The 27,937-nt window shown below is 36.4% G+C and overlaps 1 protein-coding gene across 1 annotated transcript in view; it reads left to right on the top strand.

Annotated features, from left to right (window-relative positions):
• LRRC9 (leucine rich repeat containing 9) overlaps positions 1–27,937 on the top strand; it is a 101,768-nt gene that overhangs the window by 65,119 nt on the left and 8,712 nt on the right. The window contains exons 20-28 of the mRNA XM_081090484.1: positions 1,322–1,456; positions 2,471–2,648; positions 5,256–5,476; positions 6,796–6,918; positions 10,816–10,946; positions 12,921–13,029; positions 13,716–13,855; positions 17,536–17,672; positions 20,998–21,215. Of these exons, the coding sequence (XP_080946610.1) occupies positions 1,322–1,456; positions 2,471–2,648; positions 5,256–5,476; positions 6,796–6,918; positions 10,816–10,946; positions 12,921–13,029; positions 13,716–13,855; positions 17,536–17,672; positions 20,998–21,215 (1,392 nt within the window). The remainder of the gene's footprint in view (positions 1–1,321; positions 1,457–2,470; positions 2,649–5,255; positions 5,477–6,795; positions 6,919–10,815; positions 10,947–12,920; positions 13,030–13,715; positions 13,856–17,535; positions 17,673–20,997; positions 21,216–27,937) is intronic.

Genomic DNA, 27,937 nt, shown 5'->3' with positions numbered 1-27,937 from the left:
AGTTGCAGGCTTCTCCCCGGCTCGGGCCCTGGTTGGGGCATGTGCAGGGGACAACCAATCAATGTGTTTCTCTCACATAGAGATTTCTCTCTGTCTTTCCCTCTCTCTTCCACTCTCTCTAAAAATCAATGGAAAGATATCCTCGGGTGAGGATTTAAAAAAAAAACAACACAAAAAATTGCAGTGATTTACCAATTTATAGCCACCACTTGGCAACAATTTTAAAGCCTGACAATATCAAGTTTTAGCAAAGATCTGAATTAATGTTACAAGTGGTACAATTACTTTGGAGAACCAATTTGGCATTATCTAGTAAAGCTGAATATAAATATACCTTACAACCCAGCATATATACTGGGTACATATTTGTATATACTCTAAATAAACTCTTACTGTATACACCAGGAGTCATGCACAATAATATTCATGACAGAAATGTCTATAAGAGCAAAAAACTGAAATCAGCTCCAATGTTCATTAACAGAAGAGTTGATAGGAAATGCTCCCTCACAGCAATGACATCTGAATAATCTACAGCTACATGCAACAGCATAGTTGAGTCTCTTGAATATAATGTTGACAAAAAAGCCAGTCATAGAAAACTTCATATATATTATTCAATTTACATAAAGTTCAAATATTTGCAGACTAAATGATATACAAACAGGACAATAAAGTAAGTAAATGGTAGATACAAAATTTAAGATCATTTGATCACTTCTTAGGGGATCAACTGATACACTTGAGTGATGGCCTGTGAGGAAAAAGAGGAAAGATTAGGATGGGTAATAGGAATATTCTAGCTCTTAAGCTTGTTTCAGGATGGATTATATGGTGTTTGTATTATAGTATTCCTTTCACAATTTTATAAGTATGATTTGTATGGTTAAATATCTGCTAAAACAAAAATAAAGTACATAATTTAAGGTTTATCTACACATTGAAAACATTTTAAGGCAACGGAAATGTCATATTTTAAAATTATTCATTGGGCCATGCCTCTAGGAAACTGTACTTTTTTAAAAAATATATATTTTATTGATTTCTTACAGAGAGAAAGGGAGAGAGATAGAGAGTCAGAAACATCGATGAGAGAGAAACATCAATCAGCTGCCTCCTGCACACCCCCTACTGGGGATGTGCCCACAACCAAGGTACATGCCCTTGACTGGAATCAAACCTGCGACCTTTCAGTTCGCAGGCCGACACTCTATCCACTGAGCCAAACCAGTCAGGGCTAGGAAACTGTACTTTTAACTAGGTATAAATAAACTTCTACATGTCATTTCCTGTACTCATCATGTGTTTTTTATTGTATTAGTTATCTCTCTTACGGCATTCTAGCAGTAAGGAGGAGAGACCGCGGATACTCAGTATATGGCCTTCTGCCAAAATCCTGACACAGATTTCGAAGTTAGGACCGCATGCACATCTGAATGTAAACTGGTACTTGAAGGTAAAGGCTAATTCTATTAAACTCCATTTTTTAAAAAAGTTTAATTTCAATAGATTTTTAGTTAGCTTTGGTCTGCCTATCATAGAGGAAACACAGATGGGTGTCAGAAAAGTGGAAGAGCTGAATTAAAATTAAACAGGGAGATCAAGTTGTTTATAGTTATGTCATGGGGGCTAGGCCTTGACAGTAGTCACCACAGAATTGGAGATTTTTGCCTAAAGGTAGACTACAAAATCAAAGAGTAGGTTCTGATAATATGTCAAAATAAGCAAGCAAACTTTAAAGCTCAGAGCCAAAGATCAAACCAAAAGTTTGGGTGGCAAGGTAAAAGGGATGTAAAGTCCTGTCGTGGGCATAGGGGAACCTCCTTAGAATTCAGCTGCAGTTAAAGGAAAGGTTCTGGAGCCGCAGCAGCTTCTTGCTGCATAGAGCACCCTCAATATCTTACCAAAGATGGAAACTGGGTTAAGAAAAGCTGCGCCTTGAAAATGGAAGATATTAGTGGCATTATTTTTATGATGGAATATATACAGATAATTTAGCTTTGATGCAGGCCCAGTGACAGCCTTGGGACACAGGGAGTTCTGGAATTAGAATGGCCCTTTAAATTGTTCCAAGTTGGGCTGAGTTGGCCAGGCCTTTATATCCCTCTGTCATTGGATGTGGGCCAACCTGGGCTGGAGCATGACCTTGGGCAAGGCAGCTCTCTGCAGCTGAGGCTGGCTGTCCCTGAAGGGGCTGAAAGCTGAAAGCTTTCTGCCAACAGCATTCCTAGCAGCTGGGACAACTCTTTCATTGCAGTGGGCGTCTGACTGGCACAGCACAATGACCAAATTCCATATAAGTCCCTCTTGGAGTTAAAATGTTGTCAAATTTTACTAAGGGCTTCATAATATTGTGAAGGAATTCCTTGGATGCTACCATATTTGAATCATTTCACTAATCATTTCCTTTTATAACACTGAATTTATTGATGAAATTCAAAAGTAAGATAAACTACTCATTATTCTACAGATAACTGCCTTAAATTTAGATGGGCAACATCTCTTTGAAATCACAAATTTAGAAAAATTGGAAAATTTGAAATGGGCATCATTCAACAACAACAATCTCACTAAAATGGAAGGCTTGGAATCCTGTGTTAACTTAGAAGAGCTCACATTAGATGGAAACTGCATCTCAAAGATAGAAGGTAAAGTATTTGAGAAATTGAAAGTCAGAATATGAATATCTAATTGACAAGAGCAAAAAATGAATGACACTGAGGGTACCATTCCTGAAGAGGAAAAGCTCTAGAGAAGTGCCAAGAAGGTTAGGAGCAGAGTATTCTAAACACCTATTAGTGCAGTGGTTCTCAACCTGTGGTTCGCGACCCCTTTGGAGGGGTTGCCTAAGACCATGGAAAACACATATATAATTACATATTGTTTTTGTGATTAATCATTACGCTTTAATTATGTTCAATTTGTAACAATGAAATTGGGGGTCACCACAACATGAGGAACTGTATTAAAGGGTTGCGGCATTAGGAAGGTTGAGAACCACTGTATTAGTGGGCTCAGTGACCACCTGCTGAATATCATGAGCCCAGGTAGCTGACTTTCACCTCCTCCCCTTCCCTCTCCTCTCCTCTATGCCAGTGTTTACCAACTCTTACCAAACCTAACACATTACAAACGAGGCAGTAATTAATATTTATTGAGTTGAAAAAATGAATGAATGAGGTGCTTTAAAAAAGATAAAACAGCCCTGTTTGTTTTTCAAAATATGGAATTAAGGTTACATTTGGAAATTGAAGACTAACAAAAATGAAAATATTCATAAGAGATTGAAAATCAAATGTACTATGTAACCTTTCATATGGATCCATATGCAAGTACAATTAGGCAGCTTCACTAATGTCTGGGTATGCACACACACACACACACACACACACACACACATCTGGGCATCAAACACTTCTGGATGTGCATTTTAGTAACAGAGAGGCCCTTGGCAAGGACTAAGGGTAAAAATTGGAAATCATGGTTGGAAAAAAGACTTAATTTATACTTTATTCACTTTTGAATTCTTGGATTATTTTTAGCACATGTGTGTGTACTACCTTTTACATAAAATAGAACATTTTATTTCAAAAAATCCTATATGCAGAAGCAAATATTAAATATCTTTTAAAACAGCATGAATAGCACTGGTTATACTTTATGTTAATGGCTGTTAACAATGTATTTCTAAACCTTGCTTGAGCATAAGAATCACTTGAACTAATTATTGAATATACAGACGCACAGGTCTCTCTGTAGATTTCAGTTAGTTCGCCTGAGGGTAGCACAGGCATCTGTGTTGAAAACCATCACTAGTCTTCCATTCCCATACAATAGGGTGTTAGTTTAGCTTTGTACATATAATTGAGAACCCCATTTCCTTTTTATTCCCTTTCATAAGCCCACTAAAGGGAAGAATCCTCCAACCTATACTCACTTTCCCTATACCTACTTCTCAGAGAAGATAGCTACCCCGCTAAACTTTAACAGATATTTCTCTTCATTTTTCCAGACACAGATAGGTGTAATATCCATTTAAGAATTTCTGCTTGGATGGTTTTATCTTAACAGACCCTAGATCGATTTACTTTCAGCATTGCATAGTCCTGTGATAAAAGTTGGTGGGAAAGGGAAGTGGGTAAAATTTACTGAGGACCAATTATTTGCCAAAAGCTATAACTGATGTTCTTCAAATCCATGCCACTTAATCCCATAGCCCTTTAGAAGTAGATTTTAGTATGTCCATTTTGTGGATGAGGAAAATGAGGCTCAGAGGTCACATCATTTTACAAATCTAGTAGTGATACATTTGGAACCAACTCTGACTCCAAAGCTCTTATCTTTCAACTGTACCTTCCTATCTACAGTTATAAAGTGCCTACACTATGTAACGTACACAGGAGTTAGATTGTGGTGAGAGGTGGCATTTTTTTAAAAGTTCTGTCTAGAGTACTTTTAATCATACAAAAGTGGAATTAGCCTAATTGACTCTTTTTAATGCAAATAATACCACAGTGAGGAATATGCTCCAGAGTATTGTATTCCAGTTCCTTACCCTCTTTTTAAATGGGGTAATTATTTTTACCTTTGTGTAGAGCTTTGTGTTACTGAAGTGGTTCTCAACCTTCCTAATGCCGCGACCCTTTAATACAGTTCCTCATGTTGTGGTGACCCCCAACCATAAAATTATTTTCGTTGCTACTTCGTAACTGTAATTTTGCTACTGTTATGAATCATAAATATGTAAATATCTGATTTGCAGGATGTATTTTCATTGTTACAAATTGAACATAATTAAAGCATAGTGATTAATCACAAAAACAATATATAATTATATATGTGTTTTCCGATGGTCTTAGGCGACCCCTGTGAAAGGGTCGTTTGACCCCAAAAGGGGTCACGACCCACAGGTTGAGAACCGCTGTGTTACTGTGATGGTGAAAAATCTTAATTATATCACTTGAAGTTTATTTGAAAGAAAAATTTATTATTTCCTACTATGTAATACCTTCCTTTAACAGCTAAGAAGAATGAGTCTACTTAGAATTCCAAAACTGGAATTTAATACATTAGCTAGGACCTCATACACACTATATCCTTAAATAAAAGGAAAAACAGTGATGGTTACTATTACAGAATCAGAAAAGCCACTTGAATTTAGAAAAAGAGAAACAGAAAAATGACCAGATGGTTATTTTTTAAATTAACCTTTCAGTGCTGTCTGAATGTTTTCTTGAATTTGCTTATTTTTCTAGGCATTTCCAACCTGACTAAATTAACCCGCCTCAGCATAAACAATAATCTCCTCACTGGTTTGGAAAAGCATACTTTTAATAACATGCTTCATCTTCACTCCCTTTCTCTTGAGAACAACAGGATTACTTCATTGAGTGGTTTACAAAAAGCTTTTACTCTAATTGAACTATACATAAGCAATAACTATGTTGCTCTCAATCAGGAGATCTACAATTTAAAGGTGACTATCTGGGGTAATGTTTTTGTCTTTAAAAATATTGTTTCTTTGTACTCTGAAAGTAATGCATATTCCCTGTACAAGATTTGGGAAATACAGAAAAATGTAAAAAGAAAATAATAATCAAGGATAACACAGTTTATCCCATTTATGTATATACATACAAACAAATGTGTGTCTAACCACAATGTCCCCAGGTTGATAACCTCCATGGGTAAATTTTTTTAGTACTCAAATAAAATAACCCAAACCCCATTCCTCCTAACTCAGTACTTCTAAAGATTTCCCAACCTGGATAGAGAGTAAGATTCTTTAACATTTCCTGTTCTCAGAACAATTCTTAATTATCTCTCACTTCCTTACTGGTTCCTACTGGTGGATCTGTCTTTCAGGTCAACTTTGCCTAGCTTTGCTCTCTGTAGTTCTCCCAAAGAAACCTCTCATTCAAGCTACTGTATAATAGGCTTTACTGAAAGTTTGAATAAAATGGGAGTTTACCACAATGCAGAATAGGAATTCATTTCAAATGTAATGTGTGGTTTAATTGCTTATAAAGTTCAATGGCCATTTCCTACCACGGGAACTCTCACCTTGGCCCCTTTTCCTTTTCTTATACCATAGTTCTAGGACTTTATCTCCTAACAAAATGTAGGTCCATTTCCAATCTTCCCTCAAGTTCAGATTTATCCCCATCTTATTCCTCAATATAAATAGTTCTTCTAAAGCTTGCAGAGGCAACCTAATCAACAATAGCAGCAACAAAATAAACCATTTTACATTATGATACAAAATAGTTTCATTCCCTCTAACCTTAACCTCTCCCAGCCACATCCACTCAGGACCCTTTCTTCACAGCAAGGGCACATTAAAATGTCTTCTCTAACAAGAAAGCACATTTTCCTTAAAATGAATTCTGCCACACTCTCAGAAGGTAAGAGCACTTTAGTTTTATCCCTCATCAGAAGGCAGTGTTCTCCATCCCAGTTATATCTCTATGCACATATACGTACTATTTAATAGGCCATTATTCCATAAACAAAATATACTCTTTTAAACTTACTTAATTCCCTCCAAATTATTACCACTGAAAGATCATACATTTAGCACCAGCATCCAAAAATGGATTCTGGTCATATTGTACAAAATTGGACGCTAATGGTCTGAATGGGTAACACTTGTACTAAAAAGTATGCTTAAAATCACTCAAATCACTATAAAATGATAGAGTAATTCAAATATTAAAATTCAAGGATAAACTCTTAAGGAGAAAAAATTTGAGATATATATATATAACTTTAAATGTATGTATTTTTATTACCCAGAGTTTATGCAACTTGGTCATTCTAAATGTGTATGGAAACATTATTGTATGGAATCAAGAAAATTACCGGTTGTTTGTAATATTTCATCTTCCAGAACTGAAAGCTTTGGATGGAATCTCAATTGTAAGTTGTTTTATGACTCAGTTTTTGGTCCATATGGAATATATGAATATTCACATATCCATCGGCCATAATTATATTTAACATTCTTTATCTCTAGTATGATACCCAAACTTACTATGCTTATTAACATCTAGGTTTCCAAAACACATTATGGACCTGGGTTTTCAAATTTTTTCCTCTGGCCAATTCTTTTTCCCCCCTTTTTATTAAATGTATTGGGGTGACGCTGGTTAACAAAACTATACAGGTTTTAGGTGCACAATTATACAGTGCATCATCTATACACTGTATTGTGTGTTCATCCTCCTCCTCTGGCCAATTCTAATCATCTGAATTGAGGTGGCAGGAAAGAAAAATGCTGGCTACATTTGCACCCACTAATTCAATGCCTAAAAAATAAAGAGCACAATTTTATAGAACAGGATAGAAAAAAAACTGCTCTGGAACCCTACCAAAAAAACTGCTCTGGAGTCCTACCATCCCCTTGGACTCCAAAATAGCTTCCTATTTCCTGGAAAATACAGTTATTATACTTAAGAAAAATATATTTAAACCAACAAATGATATGTCAACATTACCAGTAAATGAGCCAACAAATGATATGTCAACATTACCAGTAAACTGTAAAGAAAAATAATACAGGACTAAATATGAAAGCAATATTTAGAAACTTGAATTCTATAACAACTAAGTTAATACAGGGCTCCTGTGTAACACTGCCTAGCTCCTGCCAAACAATAAAATTCATTATTCTAGAAAATTGAGAGATAGTTATGACTGTTTGGGACTCTGAGATGCTCTGAGAAGATTGCTAATTCTAATCTGCTGCTCTCTGTGGTCACAAAACTAGAAAAGGGGAAGCCAATTAATCAGAAAACTTTTGGACAAGAATAGGTTTACTCCCTCCAAACACCACAAAATAAATCATGGCCCCAAACAGAATGGGAGCAAGGAGAAAGGCCTTGAAACCCTCCCCGGTTTGGCACAGTGGACAGATCATCTATTCCTCAAAATAGAAAATCAAAAACATTCTCCTCTAACACAAACAAATTCTCTAAAATCTTGTACTGGGTTTTATTTAGATATTGGCTTTCATTGAGGGATGTTTTAAAAGTAGACTTAGGAAACTCATGTGCTCAAATGATAGTGGCAAAGATCTTATCCTTCCTATCTCTCTGTGTCCTCATTGAAGGATCACGTGAGAAAGTGCTTTTAGAAATAAGTGTGGGAAAACTTTTTCCCCAAGGAAAAGTTATGCTCTGCTCACTGACAATGAGTGTTGTTTAACTATTGTTCCTTTCACTTTGACTACCTAAAAGTTCAGGGACAATTTATGGTTCAATAACAGAAAACCCTGTAGGATTTATGGTCTATCTGTCCCTACCCTGTTTTTATCTATTTTCACTTAGATCATTCTTGGACCCCATCTCCACTATTTATTATTTTCATTTTACTGTTGAATTATATGTGCTTCCTGTAAGCTGCCAAACATTCTCTGTGGGATGAGATAGAGTATAAGTATATGAATTAATAATGGAACATGAAGACCAGACTGAATAATTTAGACTTTAATTGAGGCATAATAGGAAGGCAAAAGATTGAGTGGGGGGGGGGGTAACATATTCAAAACTATATATTAGGAACTTTAATCTAACAGAAGTGTTTACAGTCATAGATGAAAGACCAGTAAGACTATTAGAATAGTCTACATGTGAGGTACGGAGAACCTGAATCAAGGGGAGTTGACTTTACTTTTTTAAATATATTTTATTGATTTTTTACAGGGAGGAAGGGAGAGAGATAGAGAGTCAGAAACATTGATGAGAGAGAAACATCCATCAGCCACCTCCTACACACCCCCTACTGGGGATGTTCCCGCAACCTAGGTACATGCCTTTGACCGGAATCGAACCTGGGACCCTTCAGTCCGCAGGCCGACGCTCTATCCACCAAGCCAAACTGGCTAGGGCATGGGGAGTTGACTTTAAAATGGAGAGCTGAAAGGTATGAGAAATACTGGGGAGAACTAACAGAATTTAGTAATCAATTGGATTTAAAGGACAAAGAAAGGGAAGAGTAAAAGATGTCTACAAAGTTTGAGTCTATACTAGTAAAAGATATTATAACAGGAATATGAATATAAGAAGAAAAGCACTTTTCAAAAATAAGATTATTAATGTTGAACACACTAAGTTTTATATGATAGTGGATTATCTGACTGCAAAGGCCAAGCAAGTAGTTGAATACACAGGACTAATTTTAATTATGGAAATTTAATTTACATTTGTTTAGATTTGGAAGTAATTTGAAGAAAGTTGATAGTTAGAACCAAAAGCATATGTAAGATTGTCTAAATTAAGAGAGTAGAGAAAGTAAATAAATCCAAGTGAGGCTTTAAAACTTCCATTTAGGAAATTTACAGAGGAAAAGAAGCCATAAGAAGTATGTGCCCAGGGAGATAGAAGAGCAATATAATTCTAGAGTTGTTTTTGTTAATCCTCACCCAAGGATATTTTCCCATTGACTCATTTTTTTTAGGGAGAGTAGAAGGGAGAGGGAGAGACAGAGAGAGAGAAACACATAAATTGGTTGCTTCCTATAAATGTGCCAGGATCGAGCTGCAACCGAGGTATATGCTCTTGGCCAGAATCGAACCCTGACCCCTTCTGTTCACTGAACCAAGCCAGGTAGGGCTTCAAGTTCTTTTTCATTGCTCCCATTCTGTTTGGGGCCATAATTTATTTTGTAGTGTTTGGAGGGGAAAAAACCCATTATTGTCTAAATTTTCTGATTAATTGGCTTCCCTTTTCTTAGTCTTGTGACCACAGAGAGCAGGCTTTTTGTGGACTTTATGTTTTCTCTTATTGGCATTTCTGGATTTCTAGCTTCTCCAACACCTAGTTCAGCATACATGAGGAAAAAAGAAAACCCAGGTCTAAAGGAAAAATTCACTTCTGTGTATTTCCTTTACTCTTACATCACTATCCCACTCACAACACTTACCAGCTATGTTCAGGGCCTTCCCCCAGGGGAATCTACAACTTGTCCATCTGTAGTCTCTCTCTTGCTGGCAGACAGAACAGTATTATTGGCATTCTTTGTCAGATTAGGTCCATCTCTGCATTGCTATAGACCTCCCAATGTTCACCTACTTCGTGGGCCCATATGGCCACCTTAACTAAGCATAGGGTGATATCTGCTTGTCAATTCCAATTACTTTCCAAACCGAGAAGGAATTTCTAATGGGTATTAACATGACCTACTTTAATGTATCCCTCAAATTTCCATAGGGCCATGCCCCATATGGGCATCCCTTTAATAGGCCAGGCTTCCATTGCCCTCTTGCCTGATCATATGGTTTGGCCAGGAACAATGGATGAAGACCTCACACATATATTTTTATTATAAATAAAACGCACAAGGGAACTCACCACAATGTCATTCCTCAAGTCCCAAGGTCCCTAGCTGGTCGGTCTGTCTTCACTGTACCTTTCAGTCTCCTTCTTTATTTTATACTAGAGGCCCAGTGCATGAAATTCATGCACAGGTAGTGTCCCTAGGCCTGGCTGACAATCAGGGCCAATCTGATTCCTCCTGGCCTCCCTGCCTCCTCCTTCCCTTGCTCCCTCAGCACCCCACCATCGCCCCCGGTCCCCCGCCATGTTCCACACCACCCTCTAGTGGTCAGCACACATCATAGCGAGGGATCGAACTCCCTAGGGGACAATTTGCATATTAGCCTTTTATTATATAGGAGGATACCATGTGCAGGGGTTTTAGTTGTACTTAATAGGAGGAATAAATGAGTCCACTCCATTTTGACCGGGAACCAAAGAATGACTGTCATTTAGTCATCTGTATGGGAAGACATTCCTTTCTAAATGTTCTCATATATAGGACCCACCAGAGACTGAGTGTGCAAAAGATTTGTTTGGTGGTAGACTAACTTCTGACATGATCGCAGAACGACAAGGACATTCAAACTTCACCCAAATGCAAGAATTAAATTGGACCTCATCATCCATCAGGTAAAAACATTTTTTATATGTTGTTTGATATTATAATTAAACGTAATTATTATCAGTTTTTAAGGTTCATAATTTATACATCTACCCAAATATACCTTATAATTCAGAAAATTTTCTACCTTACTTCAAAATCTCATGCTAACTTTGCCACCCTTTGAAATACTCTTATAATTTTTATCATCACACACTGTGGTTAAAAATGTCATTAATCTCTAAGACCTTGTATTTCTCTTTTCTTTTACAACCAAGCTTTTAAAAGTTAGAATATACTGTTTACTCTTCACATCATATCACCCTAATTAATGCAATCTAGCTTCATTCCTCTGACACTATTCTTATGAATGTCATCACTGTCCTCCTGGTTAATAAATCCTTTTATTGCCTATCTTTTTTCCTTATTCTGCACTAGTCCCACACAGAATAAGGAAAAAAAAGAGGTAATAAGAGAATTTAATTTATGATAATGACCCCCAAATTTTGCCCAAACCTAGGCTCCACACTTGAATATTCCATTGCTTTCTAGATACCATCTAGAAAATAATATCTACGTATTGTTGCCCACGCCAAAAATCTAAGAGTTATTTCTCTCCTTTGTCCTTCGTTTTTAATTAATCACCATGTTCTATAGAGTCTATGTCTTAAGTATGTCTCATAATTACCCTCTTCTTTCCATAGTCACTACCATTAGCCTAGGTTGGGAAAGAAACAATTTTAGAAACTTTCTTGACCTTTTATGGTCATATATAACCTTTCCTGAAAGTCCATCTACAATCCATACCACCTTTTAAGATGCAAGGTTTATCAGAACATGACCCTTGCTAACATTGTTCAATGGCTTTCCATTGTCTACATAATAACATTTAAAGTCCCATTGTACAACACAGAAAACGATGTAAGTACCTGTTTATTTTTATCTCTTGTAATCCTTACCTCTAGTGCCCTATAACTCTTTGTGCTCCAGAAATCCTAAAATATTATAGTTCTTCAATTTCAACCATAAGATGATGTGTCATGTTTCTGCTTTTGCTTATGCCTCCTTCCACTGCCTAGAGCTCTCTTTTCTAATTTGCCTAACAAATGCCTATAAATTCTCCAAGTCTCATTTTAAGATCCTTCTCCCCTGCAAAGTAATTCCTGACTTTCCCAAATACGCTTTTCTTTTCCTAAAAATGCCATTACACCTAACTCTGTTATAGCAATTTTTCTTCTTTATTTCAGTTTTCTGGATCCCACTCCTTGAGGGCAGAGACAGTGTCTTTTCATATTTGCTGTAACCTTTCCTAGCATATTGTCTGCACTTATGAAATAGTAATGAAAATATGTTGAATGAATAAATGTATGTCATAATTATAATTTCAAGGTTTCGAATTTGTTTAAAGAAGTGGGTAGCAAGGTTATTTAGCTTTATGCTCTTTCTCACAACTCAAAGGAGGTGGAAGAGTAAAGCATTCTGTTTAATTACTGAAACATTCTTACAAAGTGGAATGCAATAAAAGTTTTCAGATCTCACAAAAAAAGCCTGCTGTCAAAGATTTCACTTGCTTTCACCTTTTCTTTTCCATTCCTAACCTCTGCCTGGCATTTCAGAAACAACCTATTTCACTCATAGCCTCTCCAGTTTACAATCTGAAAATCTTATGATTTACCATATCAACTTCACTATGATTTCATGAACATGTGAATTTATAAAGAAACTGAAGATGTTAGTTGTTTAAAGTTTCTTTTATGATAGTGTTATGTTGTAATAGACATTTTTAAAACAATTAAATTCTATGTCATATTTTTTACATATGTGCTCCTCCAAAAAATGTATTTATCTCATCATTTGGCCCATACATTTTACATGAAGGCAATTCCTTTTATAGCATTTGTCAGATGAGATTTTTTAAAATGCTTTTGGTGTTGTACGTGAGGGATTCACCTAAATAATTTTCCTACTAAAATTGTAACTGTATTTACTTTGTCTAAATTCAGAACCGTGGATTTGATTCCAATTGACCAATTTAGAAATGTGTGTAATGTGAACCTACAGAACAATAATCTTACCTCATTCAGTGGATTAATCTATCTGCCTAATGTGAAGGTAAATCACAAATTTTCTTTCAAAGTTTTCAGTGAAAGCTGTAATCTTCCTTACTTTGGATTAAAATGTATTTTCATATTACTAAAGAAAAACAATTCCTAAAGTTTTTTTTTTCACCAAACAAGAAAAAGTATTACCTTCCAAAGTTGTTTTGGTTGACCTCAGTTTTATGTGATTGTCTTATAAGCAGTAAATCTTACTCAGTGTAGGACATGGGGATGTAAGGCTGCCTCTATAGTGAGTGGGTATGGTACGAAGTCAGAGGACACTGCAGTTCTCAAAGCAGCCTCAAGGCCTCCTGTCCTATAGCTTGACTGAGCCATCTTATGGTCTTTTAAAAATAAGGAAATAGCAATCTCTCCAACTAAAGAGTTATTTCCTCTAAATCAGGCTTGGAGAAATCAGTGCAGATTGAGAAAGTTAAACAGCTTTCTTTTGTCTCCATTATTTTGTTAATGTCATTTCCCAGCATGTCAAATAATTTTTTAAAAAATTCAAAGCCAAATCCAGACAATTTGCTATATAAAATTTGTAATTTTAACACTGATATTATTCAATTATGTTGTACAGTCCATCCATTTTAATAGCTTTTGAGATGCTAATTCAAACTATATATATATTTATATATATAAACATATATATATAAATATATATATAGCCTGATTAATAAGGTATTCTTTTGCTAGGTCTTATGCCTCAACTATAATCATATTGAATCAATCATACCCAGACTAAGGCCTCAGAATCACTTGACCAACAGACAAGTGCTCTACCAGAAAGTGTCTTCAAGTGGGTATGGACAGCAAGGAAACTCAAAAATAAACAGGTACTTTCCTTTTATTTTTACAATTATAAATAAACTAAGGGCCCAGTGCACAAAATTCGTGCACTGGGGGGGGGGGGTGTCCCTCAGCCCAGCCTGCCACCTCTCACATACCACCTCTCACATACTGGGAGCCCTCAGGGGATGTCCTAGTGACAGCTTAGGCCCGCTCCCTGCTCCCCTTGGGGAGCGGGCCTAAGCCACAGTCTGGCCTCCCTTTGTGGGAAGTGACCGGACTGATCAGGGGAAGACACCAGCCCCATCACCCCGCTGCTGCAGCCACTGCCAGTCACCGCAGCCAGCAAGGTTTTTTCATCAACACAGACTCCAGTCTCTTCACCATGAAAAAATGACAACTTTCTTTAGGCATTTTCAAGATGTGTCTTTCATATAATAATAATTTCTTTATTATTATTTTTTTTTTATCCTCAGCTGAGGATATGTTTCCATTGATTTTTAGAGAATGTGGAAGAGAAAGGGAAAGACAGAGAGAAACATCAAAGTGAGGGGAACACTTTGATTGGTTGCCTCCTGCATGAGCCCTGACCTGGGCCCCGGCCAGGGAGGAGCCTGCAACCTAGGTACATGCCCTTGGTCAGAATTGAACCCAGACCCTGCCATCAGCAGGCCAAGGCATTATCCACTGAGCCAAACCGGCTAGGGCAGGATATGACATTTCTTAGCCCTCCAGCAGCGGATGTTCATTTTTTTCACCAGGAGTGTGGTGAAAAACCCTAGATCACCTTTTTGGATTCTTATTACCCAAGTTACTAAGAATATTACCAGTGGCATACAGGGAGCTTAGCCAATGAGCTGTCAGAAAAGGTGTTTCCTCTGTAGTTCACACAAATCGCCAGCTTGGCTGCCCCGACCCAGGCCTAACACCTCTGGCCCAGGCTTTAGGCCTGGGCAGGGGACTCCCATCTCCCTCCCATTGCCGGCTCCGCCCTCGCCCAGGCCTGACACCTCAGCCAGAGGCATCAACCCCCATCACCCTTCGATCACCGGATCAGCCCCTTGCCCAGGCCTGATGTCTCAGCCAGAGGCGTCAGGCCTGGGCAGGGGAACCCCAGACCCCTCTGATTACCAGCTCCACCCCCTGAGCAGGCCTGACGCCTCTGCCAGAGGCGTCAACCACCATCACCCTCCAATTGCCGGATCGGCCCCTTGCCCAGGCCTGACACCTCCACCAGAGAAACTCCTGGGCAGTTTCTCTTGGGTAGACACCTAGGAGTGAAGTTGATGCATTGTATAGTAATTTAATGTTTAACTTTTTAAGAAACTGCCGAACTATTTTCAAAATTGGTTGCACCATTTTGCATTAACAATACTTTATACGGATTCTAATTTCTCCATATCCTCACCATCAATTGCTATTGTCTGTATTTTTTATTACAGCCACTCTAGTGGTTTTGAAGTGCAATTTCATTATAGTTTTAATTTGCATCTCCCTCATGACTAATGCTAATGAGCAACTTTTCATGTGCTTATTAGCCATTATTATATCTTCTTTGGTGAACTGTTTAAAACTTTTGCTTATATTTTAATTAGTTTGTTTGACTTTCTATTATTGAATTCTTTATATATTTTGGATATAAGCCCATAATTAAATAAATGATTTACAAGTATTTTCTCTCAATGTGTGACTTTTTATTTTCTTAAATGGTGTCTAAATTTTTTTTTTTTTTAAAAAAGTCCAATTTATCAACTTTTTCTCTAACACATAGGGCTTTGTGAATTGTTCCTAGAAACTCTTTGCCTAACTTAAGGTCGCAAAGATTTTTCTCATTTTCTTCAAAGTTTTATGTTTCGTTTTTAAAAATATGAAATTATTGATGTTAGAGAGAGAGGAGGGGAGAGGGAGAGAGAGATAGAAACATCAATCAGAGAGAAACATCAACATTAATCATCTGTCTCCTGCACATGACCAGGAATCGAACTGGTGACCTCTTGGTGCATAGGTTGACACTCAATCACTGGGCCAAAGTCTAATGTTTGATCTCTTACATTTAGGACTAAGAACCATTTAATTTCTGTGCATATTGTGAGGTAAAATGTGCAGTCTAAATTCATCTTTTTGCATGTGGTTATCTATTTGTTCCAGCGCTATTTAAAATATGATCCTTTCCCCCACTGACTTGCCTTGGTACCTTTGTTGAAAAACAATTGATGATAAATGTAGAAGTTTATGCCTGGACACTTAGTTCTATTACATTGATCTATGTATCTATCCTTTTGCCAATACCAGACTGGTTTGGTTACTGCAGCTTATAATAAACTAGAGGCCCAGTGCACAAATTTATGTATGGGAGGGGTGGGGGGGCAGGAACGCTATCGGCCCTCCGGGTGGGCAGTGGGACACCCTTGCTGGCCAGGATCCAGATCCATCCCATTGACATTTGTGCTGGTTGTCAGGAGCCACCTGGCGGCCGCTTTTATATTGTTTCTTCCTTGCGGAACATCTAGGGAGGGGAAGTGGCTGCGATGCCTGAGGCTGACTTCCAGAAGGCCAGTGGCGCTGTTGGGATCCAGCTGGTGGTGCTGGTCCATCAGTGCCTGGCCCATTCTCCGGAGATTGGACCTGCAGAGCTACTGAGGGAGTGGGTGGCTACCACCAGGCTGGTGGGCTGCTGGAATGGGTTGGTCAGCTGAACAGCCTCCTACTTGTGGGAGTGCACTGACCACCAGGAGGCAGCTCCTGCACTGAGTGTCTGCTTCCTGGTGGTCAGTGTGTGTCATAGCGACTGGTTGACCAGTAGTTCCAGTTATTCTGGTCATTTTGGTTGTTCAATAGTAATAGTCGCTTAGGCTTTTATATATATAGATTTTGAAATCAGGAATTGTAAACCCTTCAACTTTTTTTTTTTTTAAGATTGTTTTGGATATTCTGGGCTCATTGAATTTCCTTACAATTGTTAGACTAAGATGGTTATTTTCAGAGGGAGGGGGTGCTTCTGGGCTTTTGATAGAGATTGCATTGAATCTATTGGTCAATCTGTGGAGAACTGCCATTTTAGTAATGCTAAACTTCTAATCCATGAACATGAAATATTTCTCCACTTAGAGCTTTTTTAATTTATCACAGCAATGTTTTATAGTTTTCTGTGTATACATTTTGCACTTATTTTGTTAAATTTTTCTGAAGTATTGTATTATTTTTATGCTATTGTAGATAGAATTCTTAATTTCATTCTTTTTTTTGCTTATCTATAGAAATTCAAATGAAATGATTTTTTTATACTAAATTTTTAACCTGTGATTTGCAGGACTCATTTATTAGTGCAGTAATGTGGGGGGACGTTAGGGGATTGGGGTTTTTTTGTTTGTTTTTTGGTGAATTCCTTAGGATTTTGTAAATATAAGATCATATTACCTTAGAATAAAACAATTTTATTTGTTCCTTTCTAATCTGGATACATTCTTTTCTCTTTCTTGGCTAATTGCACTTTTTTTTGCTTTTTATTTTAAGTAACTCTATACTTTACCATATGAAAATATTTTAAAGATTACAAAATTATTATATAAAATATAAAGACAATGTATTACAGTTTAATTCAGATACATTAAGAAATTCATCCTTTTAAAAAATCTTCAATTTAAGATAAGTACATACAGGCTGCCTTTTTATAATATAACTGGTTTGAAATTAAGCTTATGGAATCAAACTTACATGTGTGTTTCAGAGATATAATGAGCAATGAAAATTTGCCTCCAATAATGCACAATTTAGAAGTTCTTCATTTGGGCTACAATGGAATTTGTAATTTAAATCAGCTGCAACTAAACAGACTAAGAAATTTAAAATTCCTCTTTCTACAGGGTGAGTAGCAACACTGTTAATACATAAGTCTTTGTTATTAAAAATTGACTTGATAGCCCTAGTAGGTTTGGCTCAATGGATAGAACGTTGACCTGTGGACTGAAGGGTCCTGGGTTCAATTCCCAGTCAGGGCATGTGGAAGGTAGCCTGTCAATGATTCTCTCTCATCATTAATGTTTCTATCTCTCCCTCTCCCTTCCTCTCTGAAATTAATAAAAATATATTTGTAAAAAACTGACTTGATTATCATCCTTTTTGATAAGCAAATACAAGCCTCAACATTTACTTAAAACAGATTCACTGATGAAAATATTTTAGTGATCACAAATGGGTTTCTCTTGGGTTATTTACATAAATAATGTCAATGCAACATTCTAGGATTACTGAATATTGCCCTAGAAAATGCAACATTTTATAGCCCTTGAAAATGCAATATCCTAGGACTATGTACAGTATAGTATTACAACATAATTTACTTTTATATCATACTAGAGGCCCAGTGCACAGATTCATGCACTGGTGTGGTCCCTCGGCCTGGCCTGCACCCTTTTGCAATCTGGGATCCCACCAGTGCACGATCAGGGTGGGGAGGGACTGAAGGAGAGCTCCAGGGCGTGTCTGCCCCATCTCACCCAGTCCCAATGAGCCGGACCCCAGAAGCAAGCTATACTACTGGTAGGAGCATCTGCCCCTTGATAGTCAGTGTGTGTCATAGCTACCGGTTGAATAGTCAAATGTTCGAACGGTCGCTTAGGCATATATATATATATTTTTCTATTTTTAAAACAATAAAAAGTAACCAATGAGTAATTCACAAGAACTTACTAAACCCAGAATTGTGCTAAGTACTGGAAAGGATACAGAAATACTAAATTATTGCTATTATGTATAATTTAGATCTTTGCTCTAAAGTAATTTAAGATCCACCTGTAGAAATATACTGAAACAAAAATAAATTAAGTTCTGAATATGTGTCATTAACTTAAGTGCAACAGAAGTTTAGAGAAATTGAAACATTGACCCCTCTATGTATCTAGGAGTCTGAAAAAGTGAAAGAATTTAGAGTGAAAGTGAGCATGACCAAGAGTTTTTCAAGTGAGGGTGTGGGGGAAGGAGAGAGTCATAAGGGCAAGATCATGGTGTCTATGGGCCAGCACTTGGAAAGGCACTAACCTGACTAAAACAGAACATATAGTTCTCTGGGTGAGTTATAAAGTTTCTAAATATTATCAATCTTATAGATAATGCTCATTTTGTAGTTGAAAATAGGTAGGAATTATAAATTTTTAGAAAAGTGGCATAAAAAAAAAAACAGGGTTTGGAACATTAGTCTAACAATAAAGGGGGTCAAATATTTGGTAAGGAAAGGAGATTCAACTTTGGGTGGTAAACACAGAATGCAATATACAGCATAGTATTATACACTTGAAATCTATATAATTTTATTAACCAATGTCACCCCAATAAACTTAATTTAAAAACAAAATATAATTATTAAATGACATAGAAGAAAGATTGGGAGATACATCAGTGAGACATATAGGAAGATAACTGCATAGTTTATCTGAGTATAATAATTTTTCTCTGAAAGACAGACTTTTCTAGACCATTTTTAAGTTTTTAATGCATATTTTTGCCTATCAAAGGTCCTTGTCAGTTGGGTCAAGAACATGGAGAATTAGCCTTAAAAGAACAAAAAACTGAACATAACAATGTCAGATCTTTTAAAACATACATTGACATAAAAAAAAAAAAAAGACAACCTACCCCTGGAAGGTCTATTTAATCTAACAATGTATAGGACCAGTGTGTTGTGTTGCTGTGTCCAGCATGGCAAATTACACTGAGGCAGCCTTACGCAGGAAGTGAAGCAGTTTACTCTGACAGTAATAGCTGTCACTTATTGAGTCATGGGTTAAGGTACTTGTCTACATAGATTATCTAATTCAACCTTCACAGCATAGTAATTTTATAAGCATTTTACAAGAAAAGAAATTGAATCTCAGTGGGGTTAAATAATGTATCTAAATTTTTGCCAGTAAATGATATGGTATAGGATAAAACACAGGTCTGGATCCAAGCATATGCTCTTTCTGGTTCCAAAGGACATGAATGACAATAAGGGCCCCGGCTATAGTAGTGTCAGAGAGAACAATAAGTAAGAGGTAATCCAAACTGCAGTTTAAAAGAAGGAAATACTAGGATTTAATGACTAACTAGATATATTAGGGGAGAAAAAAAATATAGTCGGATATGTTTTTCATGATTTCATTAGGAAATTGGGCAAAAGGCGGTATTAAAGCAGAATAAAGTCATTGGGAAAGGTTGCTCATTTGCAGTATGGAAAGATCAGTTTTAGACCTGGTGTTGCTATTTTTATGTCTTTGAGGAAATCACTTAACTTCTCTGACCCTTAGTATTATGATCATTAAAAAACAATATTTACCCTGTCCTATTTGGGGACTCTAATAGGAAACACATATAAAAGTATTTTGTCAACTCAAGAGTCACCTTCTCATATAAATGATCATTAATATTTATAAACTATTGATTGCGACAGTAGAGAGAACTCATAGGTTATAAAGAAAGGACTGAGCCCTAGCTGGTTTGACTTAGTGAATAGAGTGCTGGCCTGCAGACTGAAGGGTCCCAGGTTCGATTCTGATCATGGGCACATGCCCAGGTTGTGGGCTCAATCCCGAGTAAGGGATGTGCAGGAGGCAGCCGATAATGATTCTATCTCATCATTGATGTATCTATCTCTCTCTCTCTCTCTCTCCCTCTTCCTTCCTCTCTGAAGTCAATAAAAATATATTTTTAAAAAAGAGAGGACTGAGTTTTTAACATAATGTAATGAATTCTTAATTTTTAATGTGGTTATAGTATAAAATATGTTTTTATGAGAAAGTGTATTAAGGTGTATTTTTTCAACTTAACACAAAAAATTCATTTTAATAAATAATTATATGTACCTATTTGAATGCCTATTAGAATAATCAGATATACTCAGGAGCATATCTTTTGCGGCACTTTTATATATCTGCTTTTGTCAAAACCAGTAATTAAGACTATTTTAGTACTTAATTACTGAACAGATATTGTGTATGTCACATCTTAATCTTTCAAACATAAAGAGGAAATTTTACAAAATATTGTTTGAGGATGTCTTCCTTCTTAAAAATCACATTTCTATTTCTCCTTGGAAATATATTCTTTTAAATACTTTTTCAGAAATAAATGTATGAAAATATTTAAATGAAGATAGATAACCCTTCATTCAGGAAGTCTGGGCTCACCTGATATATCATGACTTATCTTGTTTCAGGGAATGAAATCAGTCAAGTTGAAGGGCTTGACAACTTACTAGTTCTTCAGGAACTGGTAGTGGACCATAACCGCATCAGAGCATTTAATGACAGTGCCTTTGCCAAACCAAGCTCCCTGTTGGCACTTCACCTGGAAGAAAACAGACTACGAGAGCTGAACAACTTACAACCTTTGGTAAAACTAGAAAAACTTTTCCTAGGATATAATAAAATCCAGGTAACATTATTTTGTTTTTGTTAAGAGACTTACAAGACTTAACTCCTCTGAACATAAAGCTTCCAAATACACCAATGAAAACTTTGCTAGTGTGTTACTTATCATTTATATGCCAGATACTCTGTGATACAGAGGCATATCAATAGCCTGTGATGCAAAGATGTCCACTCTGCTTCTAGACATAAATCCAACCAACCCACATGCATCCAAACAAACAAAAAAAGGTTAGGTCTAAATGTTCTAAGGCTCGCCCAGCTGGCGTGGCTCAATGGTTGAGCTTCAAAGTATGAGTCAGGAGGTCACAGTTTGATTCCTGGTCAGGGCACATGCCCACATTGTGGGCTTGATCCCCAGTGTGGAGCGTGCAGAAGGCAGCCAATCAATGATTCTCTCTCAGATTGATGTTTCTATCTCTCTCTTCCTCTCTGAAATTTTATATATATACATATATATAATGTCCTACGGCTCTTCTGAGCAGTCCTCTCTAAGAGATTGCCTTTGTTCTTGATTACTTTACTCTTGGTCCATGCTATTTCTGCATCTCAATTCCAAACTTCCTCTGGTCCTTTGAACTTCACATATGGACTTGTTCTGCCTGACATTTCAATCATTCCTAATTATGGTTTAATATTCCATCTCCCCCTACTCAAGGCTTCCTTAGGATCCTGCCTTAGTTTTCACTGCTCAAAATTCAACCTAGGCCATTGCCTCAACTGAGCCTGCCCAGACTTTTTCCTGAGATAGTATGCAGATGAGAGGGTTAAAAGTATACATAACTTTATACAGCCCTAACATTTCTCTCAGTGCTTTGGTGTTGATCTGTTAGTCCTCCTTTTATCAATTTTACTACTCTGCCCATATTTCTAAAACAAACTACAAGACAAAATGAACTGTGGGCTGCCCCGAAGGGCAGGGACTGAGTCCGTCCTGCCCACATTTGTGTCAGTATATATAGTGTCTGGTACATAATAGGTACACAATCAATATTTGTCTGTGGCTCTACTTACTCCAGTTCAGATAGCCTTTGCTTGGTTGACCTAAGGCTAGAAGGTGTCTGAGGCTAGACAGAAATCATAAGCAGTGCCCTTTTCTACATAGCAATTAGAAAATATACATTCAGAGAAGAAAACATCATGCAATTAATTTATCAAGGTTCAACAAAATTCATCTGAGATAAGACAGCAAAACCCAATGATTCTTACAAAGTTTTATCCACAAAAAAATATAAATTAGGAAAATTGCTATCCTATAAACAATCTTTCCAATGATAGCAACTGAGTTAACACAAAGGATTATCAAGTTAGACCTACATGAATCAAAGATCTTACCCAGTATCACACTTTACAAATAATTTCAAGAATATACAAGACCTGGGACATTCCCATGGCTTCTCAGGTCCTTTATTTCCACATCACACATGCACACTGTCAAGCTTGGAATAAAATATGAGCTCTCTGAACAATATGATCCCATACAACAAGGGAGTGTTTTATTTATAGTTTATATGACATTTTATAGGGAGCCATGCCTGATAATTCTTTACATCCTAGGTTTATTTATTATAAACAGTCCTTAACCAGAGAGATCCACTAAGAGCATCTAATAAACAAGGACCTTCTAGTAAATAACATTGGTTTATTTGACAGAACATCTAGTTATCAGTGTACTCACAAGGAGTTTAGACCAGGTAACCTGCTTTTCCCTAGAAGTGTCTCTAACCCACCTCCCCACCCCACTAATCCACTAAAGAAAGTGAATGAAAGGCAGATCAACTGATATAGCAACTTCCTCCCCAGTAACCTAAACAGGATAATGCTTAGTCAAGCTTATTTATTATCAAAATTTAAGATAGCTAAAGGACAACCACTAGGATAAATCATGGGAGATTATACATTGAATGAAGGGGTATTGATTATTATTTAATTATCAGCCCTTATTTCTTTATTATGTCCTTGGAATGGTATTATTCATTGAATTTAAATTGATCATTTTACCATTACACTTCTTCTAACCATTCAAATTATAGTACTTTAATATGACCATACATTTAGCTGGGGGGAAATGAACTGAGAAGAATAAGGTTAAGTTGGAGATACTGTTTAATTCTACTGAAAATATTATGTTCTTCAAAATTCTTAACTCTCGGTTCAATTTTTCTTTTTGGGAGTGATATTCTCTCTAGATTCATACCAACATGGATAGACTACACCAGCATTAATTACCACAAGTGGCCAGATTATAATCCCTGAATTAACAAGGATTTATAGCCTAGAAGGGTAAAAGCACTGAAAAATTAGCAAAATAGTACTTCCAAAAAAGGTATATGCAGTCCTTTATTAATCTACTTTAAAGTCTTTCATACACTGCATATTCTTGATAACATATTCCAGTTGGTGCTTTTGACTTAGCTATCATGTTTTGGAAAATTGTTGCCAATAGTCTTGCTTCTGCAAGAAGAATCACAGGATCACAGTTGAAAGATGTTATTTAATTCATTCTTATAGTCCTGCTTGGTCCTTGTGTCTAAATGATTCCCCTATCTGACATCCAACAATTGCATCTACTTTTAAGCATCTCATTTAACCTGTGTAGTAGCTTTTTAAATGTCTGATTTGCTGTATTTATTGAATATTTGGCTTTGTGAGGTTCTCCCTTTCTCAAATTTTCTTATTTCTGGTTATGGCTTTTCCTTTTCTACTTAGAGAAGACCCTTTAACATTTCTTATAAAGCTGGTTTAATGGTGATAAAGTCCTTTCTTTTTTTGCTTGTCAAGAAAACTCTATCTCTCATTCAATTCTGAGTGATAACCTTACTGGGTAAATTCTTCTAGGTTGTAGGTTGTAGGTTCCTTTCTTTCAGCACTTTAAAGATATCCTGCCACTTCCTTCTGGCCTATGAAGTTGCTAAATGAGAAATCAGCTGATAGCTATATAGGGTTTCCTTTTATGTGACTCATTTTTCTCTTGCTTTCTTCAGATTTCTTTAACTTTTGTCATTTAACTATAATATGTCTTGGTGTGGTTCTCTTTGAATTTATCTTGTTTGGGACTTTCTGTGCAAAAAACTAAAATGTACAGCATTTGCAAACTTTCACCAATGTTAAATAAATAAGAAATAATCCAATCCTAGGGAAGACAAGTAATTCAACTAGAGAAATAGTTTTTCCCAGCAAATATATCAGGATGCAGTCCACTCAATATCATATGTTCCTTTATGGTTAAGGTTGTATTGCATATATACATTTGAAATTTGTTTAGATTGATACACCTTCTTTTCCACACTTCTGAGTCAATTCTCTAGGAAAGTAATCAATTATAATCTGAGTCCTAGAATAGATCATAACTTTTCTGAGAAAAAAAAATTGTCTTTTCTTGTAACTGCTGCTATATGGCCTCTTTCCCATGATAGAATGTCATCTCTGCCAATCACGTATTTGGAATCAATATTTCACAGACTTGTCTTTAATCAATAATACAGAACATTGTCACTCAAGCTCACTTCACAGGATTCAATCGTGAGCTAGCTGCAATTAGCTTCAAATCAGTATATATTTGAAGATGTTGGATTTAACCAAATAATAACTTATTGACTTTTAAATAGGATATAGCAGAACTGGAAAAACTTGATGGTATCTCTTCTCTCAGAGAGCTTACAATTTATGGCAATCCAGTGAGTATGTTACTTTTCTAACTTACTAGTTAATTTACTTACAGTTATACATAATTTATTTTTATATAAAGTGAGAAAGGATTAATTTTATTTGTTTTATGTATTCACAGACAGTTTTCCAAGCACAATTTATTGACTAGTGTCTTCTTTCATCTGGTTCCAATATAAACTTCCATTGTCATATATATGAGGCTCAGTTTTAGGGTTCTACATTATATTCATTGGCCTATTTGCCAATTCCTGTATACCAATATTATCCTGTGTTAATTACTAAAGTTTTATATTAAGTCTTGATGTCTGATAGAGTAAGCACCTCTCCTTCTATTCTACCTTCTGTTTTTCTTTCTTCACTGTCTTGGCTATTCTTGGCCCTCTTTCTATGAGTTTCAGCAAACAGCTTCTCAAGTTATATGAGAATCTTGATATTTTAATTAGAATTGCATTGAATTTAATTTTGGAAGAAATTTGCCACCTTTCCTGTTGGAGTCATTGAAGCCATCTAATAAGTAGCACCATTATTCACCTAATAACAAACTGAGAAATATGATAGTGGCAGATGAGAGGTGAAAATATTTTGCTTAGCTTAGTGAGAAAGCCAAGTGGGCCTGCTAACAGATTCCAGAAATAAGCAATCATGATTACCCATTAGCAGAAAATACTTGACTGAGGACTTTCTGAAGGAACAGTGAGCTCTTTCCAACAGTGAGCTCTTTCCAAAAGGAAAGATGGGAACTAAACAAGCCCAATTTATTAATTCCAGATTTATCAAATCACCCTACTTCCCCAGTGGAAAAGTAAAATGATTGAGAGAGCCCAGTAGTGTTACATCAGAGAGCTATTTCCACCAAAAAAACAAAAAACAAACAAAAACAACAACAATAAGCAGTCTCCCCTAATATTTATAGCATTAATCCTTCCCATTCATAAACACAAATATCCCTACATTTTTTATGTCCTTTAATTTTCTCCTAAAGGTTTTAATCATCTTTGATTAGATTTATTGTTGTTTTAATGGCTGTTTTAAACAATGTCTTTTTACACTTTTCTAATTGTTTATTGCTGGAGTATAGAAATTCTGATTTTTGCATATTCTTCTTTATCCAGGAACCTTGCTAAACTCTCTGTTCTTAGTTCTAATGGATTGTAAACTTTGTTGCATTTTCTCTGTAGACTATCATACTATCTATAAACTAGAAGCCCAGTGCACGAATTTGTGCACCAGTGATGTCACTCAGCCTGGCCTGTGGGATCAGGCCAAAAGTTGCTCTCCAACATCCCCCGAGGGGTCCTGGATTGTGAGAGGGCACAGGCCAGGCCAAGGGAACCCACCAGTGCACTATCAGGGCCGAGAAGGGATGCGGGAGGTTGGCCAGCTGGGGAGGGACTGCAGGAGGGCTCCAGGGCATGTCTGGCCAATTGGGACTGAGCGAGATGGGCCAACATGCCCATCTGTTGGAGTGTCTTCCCCCTGGTGGTCAGTGCACGTCATAGCAATTGGTCAACCAGTCGACTATCTGCCCCCTGGTGGTCAGTGCACATCATAGTGACTGGTTGACTGGTCGACTGTCTGCCCCCTGGTGGTCAGTGCATGTCATAGAGAGCGGTTGAGCAGCCTTAGCATATCATTAGCATATTACACTTTGATTGGTTGAACAGCCAACCAGATGACTTAGCATATTAGGCTTTTATTATATAGGATGACTCAATTATTTCTTTCCAATCCTTATGTTTTTTTATTTCCTTTACTTCACTTGATGTGCTGACTAGGACCTCTGGTACAGTGTTGAATAGAGGCAATTATAGTAGGTTACTAACTTCAAAAGAATGTGTCTAAGTTGTCACTGTTAAATATTATGTTTGCTCTAGGTTATGGGTAGATAACCTTCAACATTATAAGGAAATTCCTTTCTTTCCAGTTTATTATGAATGGATATTGGGTTTTGACTAGTTTGTAACACAGTTTTTCTCTTTAATTTGTCAATATGTAAATTACATTAATAGACTCTAGTGCTGCCCTAGCCAGTTTGGCTCAGTGGATAAGGGTCGGCTTACGGACTGAAGAGTCCTTGGTTCAATTCCAGTCAAGGGCACATGCCTGGGTTACAGGCTTGATTCCCAGTGAGGGGCTTGCAGGAGGTAGCCAATTAATGATTCCCTCACATCATTGATGTTTCTAGCTCTCTCTCCCTCTCTGAAATCAATAAAAATATATTACATTTTTAAAAAATAGACTCTAGTGCTTAGCCACCCTAAAATTCTTGGGATGAATACTATTTAGTCATGTTTTTACTTTTCTGGATTTAATTTGCTAAGATTTCATGTAGCATACATATCTGTACCTACAGAAATAAGTAAATTTATGCTATAATTCTATTTTCTTATACTATTCAAGTTCATCAAACTTTTTTATTTGCCTCATGAAATTAACTGTGGAATTCTCCCTCTTTTTCTAGTCTATGAGTTAGCTTATCTAGGAGAAGACACATATTCCTTAAAGGATAATTAAATATTATCTCTAAAACCATCTGGGCTTAATAAGTAGATTTAAACTACTTATTCAAATTCTTCAGTGACTACAAATCTAGTCATGTTTTCTATTTCTTCAAAAGTCAGTGTTAAGCAGTCTTATTTTTCTATAAAATTATCCTTTTCATCTGAATTTTAAATGTATTGTTATCATTGTATTCTCATGAATTTAAAAAATCTCTATTATATCTATTTGTTATCTTTTTATACCTAAGTTTCTTGATTTTTGCTTTTTTCTTTTATTATTGACAAGGCTTACTAAAAGTTTGTCTATATTATTACTCTTTTCAAATAAACATATTTTGGTTTTATCAAGTGTATTATTTCTCTTTTTATTTCATTAATTTCCACCCTTTATTATTTCTTTCTTTTAGTTTCTTAGAATTTGCTTTTAAAAAGATGCTTAAGTGGATTCCTCACTCATTAATTTTTTATGTTTCTTGTAACTGAGTAAGTTTTAGGTTACAAAATATTGCATTAGCAGCATTCTAAAAGTTTTGCTATGTAGTGTTTTTCCTGTTCCTTT

This window comes from Myotis nattereri (assembly GCF_964212035.1).
Source record: "Myotis nattereri genome assembly, chromosome: 1".
In the NCBI taxonomy this organism is placed as follows: domain Eukaryota; kingdom Metazoa; phylum Chordata; class Mammalia; order Chiroptera; family Vespertilionidae; genus Myotis; species Myotis nattereri.
This window is presented reverse-complemented; position numbering and strand designations above follow the sequence as displayed.